General features: G+C 44.1%; 1 protein-coding gene across 1 annotated transcript in view; it reads right to left on the minus strand.

Moving 5' to 3' along the window:
• The window catches only part of LOC126175362 (dipeptidase 1-like), a 761,174-nt gene that overhangs the window by 43,939 nt on the left and 697,170 nt on the right, over positions 1 to 20,065 (minus strand). Inside the window, exon 9 of the mRNA XM_049922122.1 lies at positions 10,362 to 10,500. Within this exon, the coding sequence (XP_049778079.1) occupies positions 10,362 to 10,500 (139 nt within the window). The remainder of the gene's footprint in view (positions 1 to 10,361; positions 10,501 to 20,065) is intronic.

The following is a 20,065-nucleotide window of genomic DNA, read 5'->3' on the forward strand; positions in this document are numbered from 1 at the left end:
TTACTGGAAGCTGTACGCAATAATGCTGGCGCAATTTACATTTCACAAATTCTACAATAAAACGACTGGAATACCGGTACGGTAATTACAGACGTCTATTTTTTTTTTCTTTTATATTCGCTGTTGACGCTCTACTTTGCGGGCCGTGCGTTTCTACCTCTCATTACACTTTATTGTGATTGCTTCATTCATCCACATTCATCCGTCATGGATAACAGCATTCTCTCTGTCAGGTTACTCATAATGTATTAATAGTGATCCGTTGGACATATTCACGACTTTTTGTCCCTCTTCACAATCAAGAATCTGATTTTATATACGACTTACATTAGACAATGGGTCGATTTGAAGACCTATGTTTGTGTAAAGAACCATATTTAAAAAGCCCTTATTTTCGCAAAGTTTTAAAAATAGCTTCTCGGTTCAGTGACCGTGTATAAATTGAAAATCAAATAATGAGCCCTAGGTCGTAATTTTTAGTCTTATTGGCCAGGTTTCAACACTTCCAAGAGTGCCTTCATCAGAATTTAGACATACAAAGTGGTTTATAATATAATTACAATTCTATGGAAGAGGTCCGTTGCAACTTGTGGTTCTACAGGTATGAACAGCCCTTAGAGGCTCGCCTTCACACATTCTTTTTGAATTTTTGTGACTAAAGCCCTTCTGGTCCGTTATTTATTTTATACTTGACATGTGAGTATGGTCCCTGTCTGGTATTGTTAGTCAGTCAGGCACGTTTTTATATAAAAAAATTTCTTCCATAAATTTGTAATTATGTTATAAACCCCTTTGTATGTCTAAATTCTGATGAAGGCACTCTTAGAAGTATTGAAACCTGGTCAATAAGACTAAAAATTGTGACCAAGGGCTCATTTGTTTCATTTTCAATCCTTATTTTCATATTTTGGTGTTAATTGAAACGTGAGAACGAAAAATGTCTCTTCAGACATTTGTTTGCTGAAGTTTAGAAACGAAGATGCCATCACGAGATGATATTCTGCAGTAACAAATGTGCATGAAAAAATTGTGGAAGACATGCTTCGTAGTAGACAGTTATGTAAAGGTATAACAAGAAAACCCGCCGATGACGTTGCGAAGGTGGCATAACGTACCTGACAGAGCATAAATACATCTATTTTGAGTTGCGTGGACCCAACTCTTTAGATTGTTTTTGTATGTCAGTAACAGAATGTGGTCCTGATTCCAATTATGGACGCCATAATTGACTACGCATAAACATTGCGTAACGTATTATAGATGCATTACATCAGACGGTGTGCATTAACATGTTGCTCGTGCCGAAAAGCTGCTCGCTAACCAAGATTGTAGGCGAGACCTGTTGCGGTGTTACGCGTGTGGCGCTAATGGACTGTACAGTATCGTTATAAATTGCTTAACTGCATTCGAACTCATGTTTAACTAATCTATAATGGTTTAATTATCGTTTAGCATTATACTGCATGTTCGTCGTTGCCGCGGACACAATGGGGGCGTTCCGCTGTGTATGCTAGTTAGGCTTGTCCGAGGTTTAATCGTTGTTAGTGGCTCTTTCAGTTACGTTGTTACTTATTACTGGAAACAGAGAGACTGACGGTAGCTTCCTAATTGCTGCCTGTGATACTGTGAGGGTAAGAGAGAATACTGAATATGATGGAAACGAAATGAAGATGGCTGTTTCTTTTTAAGGTGCTGTCGTATAAATAGGAATCGTGAGGACAAGATTACATCAATTGCAGTATGCTCACACGCGTTTAAATAATCCTTCTTCCCGTGCTCCTCACCTAAATGGAAGGGATAAAGCCCTAATAATACATAAAGTGCTACGTACCCTTTGGCATTCACTTTAAAGTGCTTCGGAGGGTGAAGGGTAAACTCGGGATAGACGGCAATACGCGAGAGATGGCCAACGCCCGTAGTTCTTTCGCGACCCGCTGAAGGGCGCTGCCAGTCAATTGGCAGTAAATAATGCGAGTGATTGTTGCTGCTCGGGATGGCTCTTTGTTTCAACTAAAAGTAAGTAATTTCAATGAGTTTAGTTTTAGGTGTACCAAGAAATTATGCAGTATGTGACAACCTTTCGATTTAAACATAACTTAGGCTGTGAGTAGCAACAGAAACTTCAATTTTAAAATTATTAAGGTCTAACTGCATACCAGTAATTAGGTTTTGTTTGGGTTAGCGTCCGCCATGTTTGATGACGCGTTATGACAGCCTCTTCCAGCTGTTTGGGAGAGACGGTCATACAATCATCGGGATAGATGGCCATCCCATAAACGTGTTACATATTAAAATTTGGTGACATTGCAATTTTTTTACATGTGTCGAATAAGTAAATTTGAAAGGTCAGCTCTTCCATCGGATCATGAAAAGAAAAAGACCCTAAGAATGCTATTAGTTAAGTAAACGACGATGGATATTCCGTGAGGAAAGATCCTTTTGAGTTTACCACTCCCAGGGATCTTTTGAGAGAAAATTAGAGACCGACCGTGATTCAAAAATTCCAATGAGTCCCAGTTCTTATTTGGGTTAAGCTAATGAGTTACGGCTTCTCCAGCACACAGAAAATGTTTTTCCTTAAGAGGAGTATATAAGAAGCCTAGTTTATGATTTTGCTGTGCAACTTGGCCGTAAAGACAAATTTAATAACGAAAAAGGAAAAGCAGGTTCTTTTCTCGACGTACGGATCTAAGTGTGCGATCTTTGGACAGAGAGTGCTGGCAATCAATCGTGATGAAGTCAACGAATATTTCAACTTACTTTAAACTCCCATTGCCTGTAGTTAAATAGCCGACCAGGTGCTGTTGTAGCTGAAAAGGGGTCAAAAACAGTTCCATGATTACTTCGACAGAGAAAGGAGAGACTACTACAGTAATTGCATGCTGATATACTACAGGGATGTTTATTCGTCGTCATGTTGTCGTGAATGTAGTTAACAAAGAAAAGGAGCGGGAGGACAGCATGCCTCAGGGAAGTAAAGTTGTCATGTCAAATCTGCCTACGTGTATGCTGAAACCTACATCAATGCTGAGACCTTTTTGGAATGGCTAAGTGATCAGTCTGTGCCCCGTACACACCTTGGTACAGTTATGCGGATTTTAGTTGGCCATATTTCACACTCTAGCTTTGTACAGATGTTGATGTTTGCCAAGAGGAATAGTTCAATGTGCTTCTCCAGCCATACCGCCCATTATCTGCAACCACTGGACCGATTTGCCTGCAAATCTTTAAAGCATTATTTTTATAGTACCGTTGAAAAATAGCAAAGGAATCACCTACATCGGAAGCTAGTGTGATGGCAATTTGGCGAGCTACTACTAGATTGTTGGTGAAAAGCGGCAACAACAGGAATCACCGTCTCTGTATTCAAAGGAACGGGAATCGATATGTTTAATCCCGATGCAGATCCAGATTACGCTTTTAGAAGTGATCCAGATAGACCCGCAGGAAATGAAAACATCGACGTATCTGGCCAAACACTCCATGAAAGAGCCCCGTCACTGTTGCTGTATTACCCTACTAGAACAGGTATCGTCGAATCATCTAGCCACAGATCGACTGAGGGAGCTCTGTTGCCCAAGCTACAGTTCAGAACTAGACCAACCAGCTCTACTTTAGCAGGCAAATGTGGCCAAAAATGGCCTGAAATAAGAGCAACGTTACCTCTAACAGGAGCTTCCACAGGACCAGACGATAGGCCTCTTGGCCTGTCATTTCAAATAAAACGAAACAAGTCACCCCTACAAAAATTCTGAACAATATTTCACCTTTTCCAGCTAGATCTGAGCATCAAACAAACACACGTAGGCCTAGAGAAATTAAAGCTACAAACTCGACGTCAAACGAAAATATTAAAAAAAAACTGAAATTGAAACTTTATGCAGGAGGGAAGAAATAGTCATATTGGAGGAAAAAGCTAGTGAAGAAGGCGCTGATCAGGAAGGTTAAAGGAACTTCAGACAGTTCAGACTCATCAGATGGCGTTCACTACAAGGAAAACTCAAGTGACGAACTTCTTGAAGAAGAGGACGCGAGCGTTGGATGCGTGGAAGGCTACTCATAAACCTATAAAACCTGTCATTGGATTCAATATGTCATGTGTAATCGTTGGTTACATGAATCTTGCAGACGATATTTTGATGCGTGCCATCGATGTAGTAATACAGTTTTAAGAAAGTAAATCTGTGATCATAAAATAAACATTCCTTTTCATAAATTAGGCTTAATTCTAGACCCAATAACCTACATAATTGTGACGACTTCTCATTATTTTCTCTATGAAAACAATATGTTCCAACGAGTTAATAAAAATGTTAAAAAATTCGACATCTGTAAAATGCCTTTTACAAATGAGGTTCTGTTTTAGTCAGCATTTACCTACAGTTAATATCTTTATAAAAACATATTGTATCAAAAGATTCAATAAAAGATGTTTAAAACGTTTAATTTTTTAAAATTTTTCTCTTTGATTTTAAAGAGTTTTTTTTCCGATGGTCATCTATGCCTTACATGTCTGGCCATCTAACCCCTGATACTTGAGTAAGATGGCCAAGTGTTACATATTTCTTAAGACCTTTTAGGTAGCATCGAATCTGGTATATCCTTGTAAACCAAGTCGACTTTTGTTTTTTATGAATCGGAAAGGAAATTTAGAGAGAGTTTCAGGTTGTTCCTGTGTGAGGGTGTGAAACTGGCTTTTGAAAAAGTCGTGGCCACCTTCCCCGGATTTATCCTAGCTGTACATACGTCGTTCTTTCTCTCTAGTATTTGCATCTGCGAGCGGTGTTCAGAAAATGGAAAGTGAAATCATTCACATTTCTCTTTAGGGGTCTAAACGAACTATACGCATAATTATCGAGACATCAAACAAAAAAGCAAGAGATATAAGCAGTATATTACACTCAATTGCAGCAACTGTGATCCCAAGCGATAATCATAAATGAAGAGCAGTCAAAATCGTATTTGCCGGAGTAAATACTTACTTGGTGGAGCGATTCAAAACGTTTTGGAGACAATAAGAAATCATGTAAGATAAATTACAGATCAGGGGTAATTAATGAATTACGAGCAACTTGCCAACTCAGTTGAGTCACAGAACGCTGCACGCTGATCGATGTAGCCGTACCCAGAATAACGACAACCACGAAATCAGCTGTTAGCAATGTCACCCAGCTCACGCGGGAGGAGGAAAACAATGGGCCACAGATTATCTTTCCACAAACCATTGTACGACTGTGGTCCATATATAACGTACCTCAGAGAGACATGTAACAAGCAAAAAGAAAACTTCTGTGTTTGTTATCAAAAAAGTGGAACATGATTAAAAGGAATGAAACACACGCATTTCACTTTGATTCTTTTTGGGCAATTCACGTTGATTCTATAGTACACTCTTGTAGTTTAATTATGAACTGAGGTACTGTATTGTATGTTAACTGCGGACCTAGAAACGAGGGAAAGGCTCCGTCTCTGCCGCAGCCGCAGTGGTCCACAACCCCACCACGAATACCGCAGTCCACTTCGCACCCCTTCGCCGCCCCGCCTCGAACCCAGGGAGATTGTGCGGTTCGGCCCCTGGTGGACCCCCCCCCCCCCCACCAAGGGAACGTCTGACACCAGACGAGTGTAGCCCCTATGTTTGCGTGGTAGAGTAATGGTGGTGTACGCGTACGTGGAGAACTTGTTTGCGCAGCAATCGCCGACACGATGTAGGTGAAGCAGAATAAGGGAAACCAGCCCGCATTCGCCGTGGCAGAAGGAAAACCGCCTAAAAACCATCCACAGACTGGCCGGCTCGCCGGACCTCGACACAATCCGCCGGGCAGATTCATGCCGGGGACCAGGAGCTGCTTCCCGCCCAGAAATCTGTGTGTTAGACCGCACGGCTAACTGGGCGGGCTGAACTAAGATAATACGTTAGTGAATGGTGTAATGTGGTTATTGGGGATAATAGAGTTCCATCTATATATGTGTGGTGTTTGTTCTGTTGGACATGTCCGAAGAACAGATACCATTTTGGCCCTGCAGCCATTTGAAAGAAGATACAAGGGACTACAGACATCGACTGCGAGTAGGCATTGATTTAAATCAGTGGGGAAAGGTGAAAACTTGTGCTGGACCAGGATTACGCCTAGTAAGGAGGGGACCCGAATTCAGCTCCAGATCAGGAAGGAATTTTCAACTTTCCCACTGATTTGAGTGAATGTTCACTTGTAGCCAATGTCCGTAATTCCTTTGTGTCTTAGTTCCAGCTATGTCTTTCTACTAATCGTTTAAGCATGTCTTCCATGACTCGCTCAGATGGTCCATGCAACTTAATTTACAATAAAAGTAAAATAATACATGAATAAAGCGTTCTACTTTAAATTTTTTTAAAACGCCGTCAAAAGTTTTATCAATATCAGTTAGATGTAATTCTCCACAGCTATTTCTAGATTCATCCTGAGAAGCAATGGACTGCTTCCTTGCAGCAAACACAAAATCTGCTAACCACTGAGCAGTCATAACCCAAACCCATTTATTTAAGGATGTTTGTATACAAGAACGCAAATAGTTTATGCCACTATAATTGTATTTGTAACCGAATATACACCTTTACAAGCATTTAGATATGCGGAAGCGTATGTATAAGTTTTTTAGTACGTATACTGCATGACTGGATTGATTTGGTGGAAGAGACCAACACTGCCTGACAAAGAAACACTGAAGACAAGGTCGGATGATTACAGATACAATTCTGTCTGACAGGGAGAACAGCCACCAGAGAACATTAATGTTGTTTTTGTTTAGTGTTACCACACCGTCTGCTAGGGCATACAAGCTACGTGAACATCACCAGGTGTTGAATGATCGCTGTAAGAGACACTGAACTGGCGAGTAAATGTGTGAGAGAGCGTTATCAGCATCTAACACAGTATGAATGGTGCCTCATTTGGGGTGTCCACTTGGCTGGCTGGTCGTATCACACAAGTTCCTGAAATCTGAGGCACTCAGATGCGACACATCATCATACTGAGCACCAAGCACCTTCAGATATGCTCCTGACATCCGATTATAACGAACATGCTCCCTGCAACAGTCTGTGCCATCCCACTTCACTGATCGAAAGCTAGCAGTAGCCGGACTAGGGAATTACCTCCACATGCGCTAGCTGATGTTGTTAACACCACAACACAAACGGCTGCGTGTGGCATTCTGCCATTTGGGAGCATGGAATGCTGGAGCATGGCGTCGCATTGTGTTCACCCAAGTGTCGCGTTTCTGAACTGCCCAGGACGACCATCGAGTTTGGCGGCGGCTTTGGGAGATGTCTGACTCTTCCAATGTCTTGGAGAGCTGTGGCGATGTTACTTCTGGCGTCATGGGGCGGGGAACTATCGGGTGTGACTTCGTGTCACAGCTGCTTGTGATTGAGGGAACTCGGACGGCACAGTCTTACATCACGAACATTCTGCGTCCTCATGTGGTACCTCTCATACGACATTAGTGTGGTGCAATTTTTCAGCAGCACAATGTTCGTTCGTCCACACTTGGCACATGTAGCTACGAACTGTCCGGGTGTTGGTGAGGTACCCCAGTGGCCAGCAAGATCCCCGGATTGGCGCCAACATGACATGTGTGAGACCAGCTCGGGCGTCGGCTCCATTCCATTGCCAGTACGAAGCACATGAAGCACCTGTTACGACAGTCGTATCACAACAGAACTGTCAGTCTCTATCTAGGCTAGATTCGATTTTGTTATCTCTAAAGTAACATACCCTCTCAAACAAGGAAGTTCCATTTCGTTTTCTGCTCTCCTTCCGCAAGTTTATCTTTCTTTTTTCAGCCAGTGTATATATTACAACTAAATCGATTCTTATTACCATCTCGACTTCCCTAATTCAACATACTCTCTCAAGATTTCTTAAGGTAGTCAAAGCCCAGACCGAAGATCAATGACGTTTTTAGTCCTGACGTCGAGTGTTCGTTACAAATAAGAACTGAAAAGCCCTAATTGTGTTGCAAATGCAGGTATATGAAAGCTAATCCGAAAAAAAAACATTGTCACTACAGTGCGCACACACAACAGAGTAGTTAAGCCTTTACAGATGGCGCAGAAATCGAGTCACGTGCTCAACCACACGCGTACGACCTCTGGGTGAGCTTAAGGCAGTAGCGATCAATAAGACACTGACGTTTCAAGAGGAAATTATACGTAACCATGGGCAAATGTAATGACGTGACTGGCAAAAAGGGGCAATCGTGTTTGGTCATGCCCATCGCCATAAAGTGGGTGAAGTTGCTAGACTTACTGGTGTGTCGCGGTGGACAGCTCAAGCAGGCTACAAGCAAAGGGGCAACACACGCGGTCACGAATCACGACGTCAGACTTGTGGAGGGAAAAAGGTCTTGGATGAGAGGGATCGGAGACTTATTTATTGGCTCGTGAATGAAAATCGATTCCAAATCCGACACGAATCGCAGCAGGCAGTGAATGAAGTTCCATTCCAACGCGTTAGTGAGAGAACATCGCTATGGGAAGAGCAAGAAATGAACATTTGGAGTCAGTCACCTCGAAAGAGGCCATTGCTGACACATGCGCATAAAGACAATAACAGGATAGTTCATCGGGCTGCAAAATATGTGACTGGTTTTCTGATCAATCCCGAACCGTATTACATATCGATTGGCCTGCAAAGTCACCTGACTTCAACCCCACAGGAATTCTGTAGGACATGCTAGAACAGCGAGTAAAACGCGGAAACGTCGGCATCATATTCCCAGCACTTTGCTGGAACTGCGCTATCACATTCTCGACAAGTGGCCTAACCTGAATGTGAAATATCTGCACAACATTGTGGGCTAGCTTTCGAACCCTATCTAAGCGGTTACCAAGTGACGGGGCGGAAGTATATGGTATTAAATTGCGTTCTTTAGGATTTCTCTAGCGGTGACTAACTTCTTTTTTCCAGTGAGCTTCGTAGTAAGTCATCTCTGCAATCAGAAATTACACTGTTAGAGTTGGGTGAACTTCCTGAATACCTTTAGGAGACAAATGGATAAACTCTATAGCAATGGTACTGAACTATAATGAAACGCTAACGATAAAGTTGTAGGTAAAGAATACGTTATTATGTGTTAGGAAAAATGGGCATTGTTATTATTATTATTATTTTCGTATTCGGACAGTAAGATAAAATTATTTAGATAATCAAACAGATCTACAATATATAAACAGGATTTTATACAAGTCAAATTGGTTTTGAGGCCCAGAAATTGGCTGTCTTGATTGCTAGAACATTTGCTGCGACGAGGTCATCAAGTTTTCAGGATTCAGGCAACTTTAGGCAGACCAAGAGGTCTGCATCATCTTGAGATTCTCTACATTCGCAGGATGCATCTAAAGAAATGTATCCCTATCGTTTCAAGTTTTGTTTGCACCTCGTCACTCCAGTCTGCAGTCTGTTCGGTGTCTTCCACGTATGAGAGGGTAGTTGGAAACTAGCAGCAGGCTCCTCCTTCAGGCTTTAGCTATTGTTTTCAATTATTTTGTCCTCCACAGATCAATTCGGCAAGTGGAAGGTGAAGATGCAATTGCTTCAATCGTTATTGTTCAACATCTCCTGGCTACTTCTTGCTCGAACAGTCCACGGGTGCACTGCCGGTCTGTGGTGTCCAACGGGCGCAATACTTCGGCGATCAGACATGTCGGCATCGTCAGGTGCGCTGACGAACTGAAAGAAAACGAACGAGCGTCCAGGGCGGACGAGGCAGCTACACGGACGCCGCCACAGACGCCGCCGCCAGCCTCTCAGCGACCGCCGGCGCGCGGCCGCGGGCGCGGACCGCGGAGGGAACGCCTCGCGGGGGGAGGGGATCTAGGACGGCCGCCCGCCCTCAGGAGCTCAAGTCGTCAGCGCACCTGACGATGGCGACGTGTCTGATCACCGAAATATTGTGCCCGTTGGACACTATGGAGCGGCAGTACTCCCGTGGACTGTTCGAGCAATTGCTTCAATTGTTTGCAGGAAACTCTTTCTGGGCTTCAACCTTGAACACGATGCTGCAGTTCCAAGTACGAGATGCCTGGAATCGTTTTCCTGCTTTTTGTTTTCAATTTCTGCCGCAGTTCTTCGTCTTATCTCCGGAGGTGCTATGCCTGCCAGTTGGTAGATTTTGTCGACTGGAGTTGGTCGTAGGCAACCTGTTATGATACGGCCTGTCTGGTTGAGAGCGGTATCAACATGCTTGGTGTGTGCAGAGTACGCATATAATGTGGTAGAGATTTACGGTTTGATTACAGTTCTAACTACCTACTCTTTCCGGTCTTAGGACAGTTACAGGAAGGGCACTGGGACGTGGGCGAGCTGCGCGCGACGCACCTTCTCGACCTCCCGGAAGACCCTGACGAGGTTGGCGCCGGCGAGCTTCTTGATGTCGGAGGCGCTCCACAGGCGGTCCCTGGCCAGCTCGGCCAGCAGCAGGGGGTACCGCGACACGTCCTCCAGGCCCTCCGGCGTCCTGCAACACCGGCCACAGAACGTCACACCGCTGCTCCCGACCTGTGGAACCATCCAGTAGTCGTCTGACCTTGGAACCACCGCACGTGCAACCTGCGTAGGTGAACTGGCGTTCCACATCGAGGATGAAGAGTACATTACAGTGCAACTTCGTTCATCGTGCCCTCACTAATCTCGATCTCCATTCAGTAACAACTGGAACATTCCACTACGAAATCACGGAGGTCCAACGAGCCATCATACACGTAACCTGGCAAGGTATCAGGTAACAAGCTGACTGTGCTGTGTTGCCCCAATTTACTACGAGCATAAAAATTATATCAAACGGAATGACGATGGCAGTACTCTTGAACAATAAATTAGGTATCTGCACCTGACGGGTAAAGCAGAGCTGTTGAAAAAGATTGCTGCTGTATTTGATGTTGAAACATTTACATTTTCTCAGACATAGCTGTTACAGACGTAAACACATGGCTGTCAAATAACAATGACGGTATCATTTCTGATATCGAAATAATCCTCTTTTCTTCGTGTATAGACAATAACGACAATGATCATGGATTAGATTATAAAATTGACCCTCAAAACGATAAAATCATGACACATACAGACTCAAAAAAGCAGCAGGACAAAAGTAATTATTTACAGGGTAACCACAAAGTCTTGCCCTGATTATGAAAATTTGTAACAGAATAACCGTTTGACGTAATAAGTTACATTTGATGCCGTTACATAGCTTAATGTTACTAGTTCTTTTTTAAGACCACTTACGTTAGAAAACCTCAATGTGTGCTCCCTTGGTAACTCGGAGAATGTCGAGGCGGTATTCCAAAAATGGTTCAAATGGCTCTGAGCACTATGGGACTTAACATCTATGGTCATTAGTCCCCTAGAACTTAGAACTACTGAAACCTAACTAACCTAAGGACGGCAAACAACACCCAGCCATCACGAGGCAGAGAAAATCCCTGACCCCGCCGGGAATCGAACCCGGGAACCCGGGCGTGGGAAGCGAGAGGCGGTATTCCAGTTCTCGTGAAGTGTTTCGTAACAAGTGTTCCGTCACAGTACCCAAAGCAGCTTGTATTCTAGCCTTCAGTTCGTCGATGTCAGCAGCTGGTGTGACGAAGACTCTGCCCTTGATATAGCCCCAAAAAAAAAAAAAGTCAAGAGGCGTAATGTCTGGAGAGCGGAGTGGCTAGGGTGTTGGACAGTTTCTTCCAATCCACTGATCCGGACAGTAGTGCCCACTCCAGACATTACGGCCCTTGACTTTTTTTTTCTGTGGCTACATCAAGGGCAGAGTCTTCGTCACACCAGCTGCTGACATCGACGAACTGAGGCTAGAATACAAGCTGCTTTGGGTACTGTGACGGAACACTTGTTACGAAACACCTGACGAGAACTGGAATACCGCCTCGACATTCTCCGAGCTACCAAGGGAGCACACGTTGAGGTTTACTAACGTAAGTGGTCTTAAAAAAAACTAGTAACATTAACCTATGTAACGGCATCAAATGTAACTTATTATGTCAAACGGTTATTCTGTTATAAATTTTCATAATCAGGGCAAGCCTTTGTGCTCACCCTGTATTTGGAAAGCCAGACGGAAAAGCAAAGGCAGAAATATTGCTAGTGAAAAATTACCTACACGGCGGTGCTGCGCATAAATGACATATGCATCTAGTTCAAAAGAAATTTATTGATTATTGCAGTATATAAACCCGCAGCCTTTGTTTATCTAGTCGGTATTCTTGTGAAAATAATGTATAATTTGTGCTTCATCACTTTCTGACTCTACAGATTGTACGGATTTTCGATTAGCGTAGTCCGAATAAACGAGATTGCACTGTACTTGTTAGAGGCTAGACACTGTGGGGCGATAAAAGTCATAAGATAGCGATATGCACATGTATAGACGGCGGCAGTAGCGAGTACGCAAGGTACAAACGTGCAGTGCACTGGTCGAACTCTCATTCGCACTCAGGTTTTCATGTGAAAAGACGTGAAAAGGTTTCCGACGTAACTATGACCGCACGACGGGAATTAACAGACTTTGAATGTGGGGTGCTAGTTGGAGCACGGGAATTCATTTCGGAAGTCGTTAGGGAACTTTATATTCCGAAATCCACAGAGTGAAGAGTGTGCCGAGAATACTAAATTTCAGGCATTACCTCTCACCACGGGTGATGCAGCAGACAACGGTGTTCGCCTTACAACCGAGAGCTTCGGATTTTACATACAGTTGTCACTGCTAACAGACAAGCTCCACTCCGTGAAATAACCCCAGAAATGAATGTGAGATGTAAGAGGAACGTATCAGATTTCACAGTGCAGCGAAATTTGGCATTAATGTGGTATAGCAGCAGACGACCAAAACGACTGCCTTTGCTAACAGCACGACTTCGCCTGCAGAGCCTCTCCTGGGCCCGTGGCCATGTTGGCTGGACTCCAGACGACTAGAGATGGGGGATCCGCTCTTGAACTAATTCATAGAATTGAATCTTTCAAAGGAGTGAACAATCAGTGATTCAGAAAAAAAGAACGGTAGCTCCAAACGTTTCCCACGGCAGAGAGAGAGAGAGAGAGAGAGAGAGAGAGAGAGACGGAGCATATCAGCAGCGCTTCTGCTGGTCACAGCACAGTGCACGCCACACAACACAGCCAGCGCCGGCCTCTGCCCTGCTTCTACCTTGGCTGCCTGCACTGTGCAGTGCCCCATTGGATTTTGTGTTTCACATATGCTGTGCCGTCTCTGCCGTCGTCTGCCGCGTGCAGTGTCTGGCGCAGCTTAACTTCGCATCGCACTCTGTCGGCGATCGTTTCAGTCGCACGTCCTGCCCTCTGGGCAGTTGATGCGAGCAACAGGACAGAGAGCCACCTAGCGGATAACATAGGAACTACTTGCAACAACCTGCTCGCAAGGGAACGGACGATTTGTCTCGGAGCGGGTGAGTTCACCGCTCCCCCCACCCTCGGAACTCACCCGCTCAACGCTCACCCCACCGTTCTCGACTCTAACCAGAGCGTTGAGCAAAGCAACTCAGGTGTCACTCTGGTCTCTGCGGTCTTAGCTCACGTAGTAATACAGCTCGCGGCTCAACCTGCTCGACTCAGTGCTTCTGCATCGGAGTTCGTCTGTACTGGATATTGTTCTTCGTAGTAATACCGCTATGTGTATTACATTATTATGTTATGTATACATCATTTGTTTTTATTTTATTTTTATTTGTTTAAACTGATCAGATTAGGTTCCTGATGCCTCCTCTTACTATAGGACTTTTATTATGGACACTCGAATTTACGCTTTAATTACGAGCGAACCGATAAACGTATCGCAAAATGTGATACACCAATATTTTCCTTGTTTTATTCTGCGTAAGGCTATATGCAGCACTTTCGTTTTACAGTCAAATTTATATATTTTTTTCTTATTCTGGTACGGATTTTGCTATTTTAGGCGTCTTCGGAAGGAAACGTTCACTTTAAAAATATATGGCTTGCGATGTATTTGTATGAGGTTAATGAAATTTTAATACATTATAGCCAAATATATTGTTAATGTAAATCTCAAGTTACAACATTTTCTGATAACCCAAAAATCCGCGATAGTGCAAAATAAATCAATAATCACAAACTTTGTCATATCGTGGAAATTTAAATAAACAATACAAAATTCTTACTCATTATCTGTGTTACTTCAAAATAGGATCAAATAAGATCAAAATACAGGTATAGTACTGGAATAAACCAAGTTTAAAGGGCAATGTGCCTTCCATTTATTTTGTATTGTAAATGAGTGGTGAGTCATGAAAAAGAGCTAATTCATTTCAGGGAGTGAACAGTTCTGATCCGATCTCTGAAAAGAACAGTTTTGCCCATCTCTACAGACGACTGGAAGACCGCGCCCTGGTCAGATGGGTCCCGATTTCAGTTGGTAAGGTCTGATGGTAGGGTTCGAGTATGGCGCAGACCCTACAAAGCCGTGAATCCCAGTAGTGAACAAGGCTCTGTGCAAGCTGATGGTGCTCCATAATGGTGTGGGTTGTCTTTACATTTAACACTGATTGGAAATAGTTGTGGTTGGCTACTCGGAGACCATTTGTAGGCATTCATGGACTTCATGGTCCCAAAGAACGATGGAATTCTTATGGATGACCGTGTCACCGGGTCTCAATTGGTCGCGACTGGTTTGAAGAACAATCTGGACAGTTCGAGCGAATGATTTGACCACAAAGACCGCCCGACGTGACTCCCATCGAACATTTATAGGACAAAATCGAGAGTTCAGTTCGTGCACAAAATCCTCCTCTGGCAACACTTTCGCAATTATGGACATCTATAGAGGTAGCATGGCTCAGTTTTTCTGTAGAGGACTCCAACGACTTGTTGAGTCCCTGCCACGTCGAGTTGATGTACTGCAGCGGGCAGGAGGTGGTCCGAAGCGATATCAGGAGTTGATGTACTGCAGCGGGCAGGAGGTGGTCCGAAGCGATATCAGGAGTTGATGTACTGCAGCGGGCAGGAGGTGGTCCGAAGCGATATCAGGAGTTGATGTACTGCAGCGGGCAGGAGGTGGTCCGAAGCGATATCAAGAGTTGATGTACTGCAGCGGGCAGGAGGTGGTCCGAAGCGATATCAGGAGTTGATGTACTGCAGCGGGCAGGAAGTGGTCCGAAGCGATATCAGGAGTTGATGTACTGCAGCGGGCAGGAGGTGGTCCGAAGCGATATCAGGAGGCACACCGCGACTTTTAACACCCCAGTGTAGAGCAGAGAGGTTGTGATCAATGGAATCATGGTGTAAGAGACTATATCTCTCGAATGAGTAATAATTTTGTAAAGGTGACGTGTACTAACCAAAGGGAGTACGAAAGATGTACGTAGAAAATGAAGTACCTAGGAGCATAAGGAGGTTTTGATCGGGTTAGTGACTGATTTTAGAACCACATCAAGGAAGGCGCACTAGAGACCGCCTTAAGCAGTTTCCGCCAGTTTTACGGTTTTCGTTACAGTTTGACATGAAGCTGTGTTTTGTGCAGCATTTGTAAATATTTCGTGCTCTACGCATTCAGCTACTGTATAATATATTACAGCTATTTGGAGGACATTCTTAATTCTTGAGGGACATAAATTTTATATTTGGTGAAGTGCTATTTGTAAAACCGGCGGACGATTAAACCATACTTCATCGTTCGTGCACCATCTTGAACGTTGAAACAGAAGGAGGTCTTTTGCCACGCAACATGTGACACTTGCAAATGAACTTGAGTTCTTAATCTCTCAAAAATTATACATGTCTTTAAATTTGAAGTTTGTGTTAATTTCAAATAGCTTCTGTATCAAAATATATTGAATTTATTACTGATTTTTGATAACACTCTTGATTAATCTCATTTCACCTAATGGTTATTGGTAACATAAGTAACATATAGACTAATAAGTTCAGTATTGACAAGATTTCTCGAACGCGACGCTTTTAAATCTCAGTGTAATTATGTTTCTAGGTACATGAGCAAGCTGCATCTTGGACCAGCCTTTTCAGTCTGAATTTTACAGAGTAATTCTAGAATTTCAGGAAAAGACTGCAGCACATAAAAAATGAAGTCCATCATTTGAAAATGGAGTGAGAAAATTTATTAAACTTCTGTTATACGATGGCTGGAGGCGAAAATCAGAGAAGTGTACACTCTCCCCTATCTACTACATTCCGTACATAGCATTAAGATAAAGAAAGTGGTGTACCATCAGCACCGCTCCCCCCCCCCCCCCAAAAAAAAGTCTTCAAATCACCACATTTCACATCCATATCTAAACATCCTCTGCAGTGTACACATAGTTTTTGTGATGTTAACAAACCTGAGAATATTCACCGACGGTTTCTACATGTGTATTTCTTCAACAAAGGTTATCATAGGCATCCTTAGAGTCGACAGGTAGTACGGAATCACAGAAACGAATGGGCGGGATCTTTGTTAGAGGGCTAATATAGAAACTTCCTGGCAGATTAAAACTGAGGGCAGACTGAGAATCGAACTTGGGAACTTTGCCTATCACAGGCAAGTGATCTAGTGAGCAAACTTTGTCTGAGCTCACGACTCGCCCTCCCAGCTTTATTTCCGTCACAGGATCCAAGTTCGAAACCCGGTTCAGCATACAGTTTTGATTTGCCAGGACATATAAAATCAGCGCAAACTTCGCTGCAGATTGAAAATTCATTCTAGACCAATGCTGCCATAAATGTAACATACATTTCAACACGACGAGTAATACATTCTGTACTTCACATGAGGTATTCGTATAGACAGTTGGCATCCCTCAACAAGCTCTAGGGAATTACAAAAATCATTTAAGGAGATACGAATTACTTGTCCTTCTACATCATCCCCCAATAAGCATTGGGGAATTACAAAAACCTTTTGAGGGGGTGTAAATTAGTTAACCTTCCACATCTTGTAAAAACACGATAAGACACAGTTGACGATGTCACTGGATCTGTACATTATCTGATCCAAAGTATCTGGACGCCCCTGTGTGATTCGGAATTGACCACTACCCGTCACGGGAGGCGGACCCGCAAGTACAGCTCCACGTCTACATCACACTCCGCAAACCACCTAATGGTGTGTGGTGGAGGGTACTTTCAATACCACTATCTTCTCCCCCCAATCCTGTTCCGCTCGCAGATGGTGCGTGGGAAGAATGGCTGTCGGTAAGGCCCTCAGTATTGGCTCTAATTTCTCAAATTTTCTCCTCGTGGTCAATACACGAGATGTATGTGGGAGAAAACAGTATGTTCTCCGTGACGCACAACCCCTCTCTTATAATGTCTGCCAGTGGAGTTTATTTAGCATCTCCGTTGCTCGAGCGACCCGCGATAAATTCCTGCTAGGGAGGAAGCAAGGTCCTTCGCATAATCTTTATAGAATCAGTATCTGCCATTTCGACGTTCGCACGGCGATTAAAAGAAGGCAACATGTTACCACCTTTCGCGGTGAAACAACTTCGGCAGATCGAATTCAGTATTTAGGCCTTCTCTCTGTCATCTTCCGTTTCGGCGCCGGTGTGGTCGCTGAGAGAATGATTAGATGATTTTTGACCCACTGACTGATTTTACATACGACTAAAATCTCCTAGGGTTTTAGTCAGGTCGGTTGGCAACGACTTACTTTCAAAATCGTGGAACCATAAACGATGCAGGGAGAGCTGTAACAAACAGCACAGTGGTTGGTCAGAAGGACCCAGAGGTCTCCAGCGTAGATGGTACTGGAAATCACCTGAGCAACAGATCCACCGAGGATATTTTAGTCCATCTAATTATTGGAACAATCTTCCTAACGACATGCTTACTTCGACATTCAATAAATCAGTTCTCACCAACAAATCGTTTTGGTTTTGAAGCAGCGGCATGACGCACAAGGCAACTGTGGGTTATGCGAATGTGAAGTGGAGAGGCAGAGGAACACCAAATGCGAGGTGAGCCTTATGTACTGACAAAAAGAGACCGTCGAGGAATGCAGAGGACTGCATGGGATCAGCACAAGGAGTCACTCGTGAGTCCCGAAGTGAATGGGGCACTTCAACAGAAACAAGCGCAACATCAGGTGTGCCCGACGGCAGCGTAATAGGTCCGCTGCTTTTTACAATTTACGTAAACGATATGGTTGATGGCACTCACAGCGGTATTAGACAGTACGCCAATGATGCTGTAGTCTACAGGAAATTACACTACTGGCCATTAAAATTGCTGCACCACGAAGATGACGTGCTACAGACGCGAAATTTAACCGACTGGAAGAAGATGCTGTGATATGCAAATGATTAGCTTTTCATACCATTCACACAAGGACGGCGCCGGTGGCGACACCTACAACGTGCTGACACGTTGCCTGGTGAAACGTTGTTGTGATACCTCGTGTAAGGAGGAGAAATGCGTGCCATCACGTTTCCGACTTTGATAAAGGTCGGATTGTAGCCTACCGCGATTGCCGCTTATCGTATCGCGACATTGCTGCTCGCGTTGGTCGACATCCAATGACTGTGAGCAGAATATGGAATCGGTGGGTTCAGGAGGGTTATACGGAACGCTGTGCTGGATCCCAACGGCCTCGTATCACTAGCAGTCGAGATGACAGGCATCTTATCCGCATGGCTGTAACGGATCGTGCAGCCACGTCTCGATCCCTGAGTCAACAGATGGGGACGTTTGCAAGAAAACAACCATCTGCACGAACAGTTCGACGACAAGGTTCAAATGGCTCTGAGCACTATGGGACTCGACTGCTGTGGTCATCAGTCCCCTAGAACTTAGAACTACTTAAACCTAACTAACCTAAGGACATCACACACATCCATGCCCGAAGCAGGATTCGAACCGGCGACCGTAGCAGCAGCGCGGCTCCGGACTGGAACGCCTAGAACTGCACGGCCACTACGGCCGGCAGTTCGACGACGTTTGCAGCAGCATGGAGTATCAGCTCGGAGTCCGTGGCTGCGGTTACCCTTGACGCTGCATCACAGACAGGAGCGCCTGCGATGGTGTACACAACGACGTACCAGAATGCACGAATGGCAAAACGTCATTTTTTCGGATGAATCCAGGTTCTGTTTACAGCATCATGATGGTCGCATTCGTGTTTGGCGACATCGTGGTGATCGCATATTGGAAGCGTCCATTCGTCATCGCCATACTGACGTATCACCTGGCGTGATGGTATGGGGTGCCATTGGTTACACGTCTCGGTCACCTCTTGTTCGCATTGACGGCACTTTGAACAGTGCACGTTACATTTCAGATGTGTTACGATCCGTGGTTCTACCCTTCATTCTATCCCTGCGAAACCCTACATTTCAGCAGGATAATGCACGACTGCATGTTGCAGGTCCTGTACGGGCCTTTCTGGATACAGAAAATGTTCAACTGCTACCCTGGCCAGCACATTCTCCAGATCTCTCACCAATTGATAGCGTGTGGTCAATGGTCGCGGAGCAACTGTCTCGTCACAATACGCCAGTCACTATTCTTGATGAACTGTGGTATCGTGCTGAAGCTGCATGGGCAGCTGTACCTGTACATGCCATACAAGCTCTGTTTGACTCAATGCCCAGGCGTATCAAGGCCGTTATTACGGCCAGAGGTGGTTGTTCTGGGTACTGATTTCTCAGGATCTATGCACCCAAATTGTGTGAAAATCTAATGACATGTCAGTTCTAGTATAATATTTTTTTTCCAAGGAATCTGCATTTCTTCTTGGTGTAGCAATTTTAATGGCCAGTAGTGTAGTATCACACGAAAATTGTGAACAAACCAATGAGGATTTGCAGAAAATAAATGCGTGGTGTAATGACTGGGATTTACCTCCCAATATTAGTAAGTGTAACCTACTGCGTATAACACAACGAAAATCCTCATTAATATACGAGTACAAAGTAAATATCCAGTCTCTGGAAGCGGTAGCGTCAGTCAGGAATCTAGGTGTGACCATTCGAAATGATTTCAAATGGAACGATCAAATTACACAAGTAGCGGGTAAGGCGAACTCTAGATTGCGGTTTATTGGTAGAATC

Source organism: Schistocerca cancellata, chromosome 3 (assembly GCF_023864275.1).
Source record: "Schistocerca cancellata isolate TAMUIC-IGC-003103 chromosome 3, iqSchCanc2.1, whole genome shotgun sequence".
Classification (NCBI taxonomy): domain Eukaryota; kingdom Metazoa; phylum Arthropoda; class Insecta; order Orthoptera; family Acrididae; genus Schistocerca; species Schistocerca cancellata.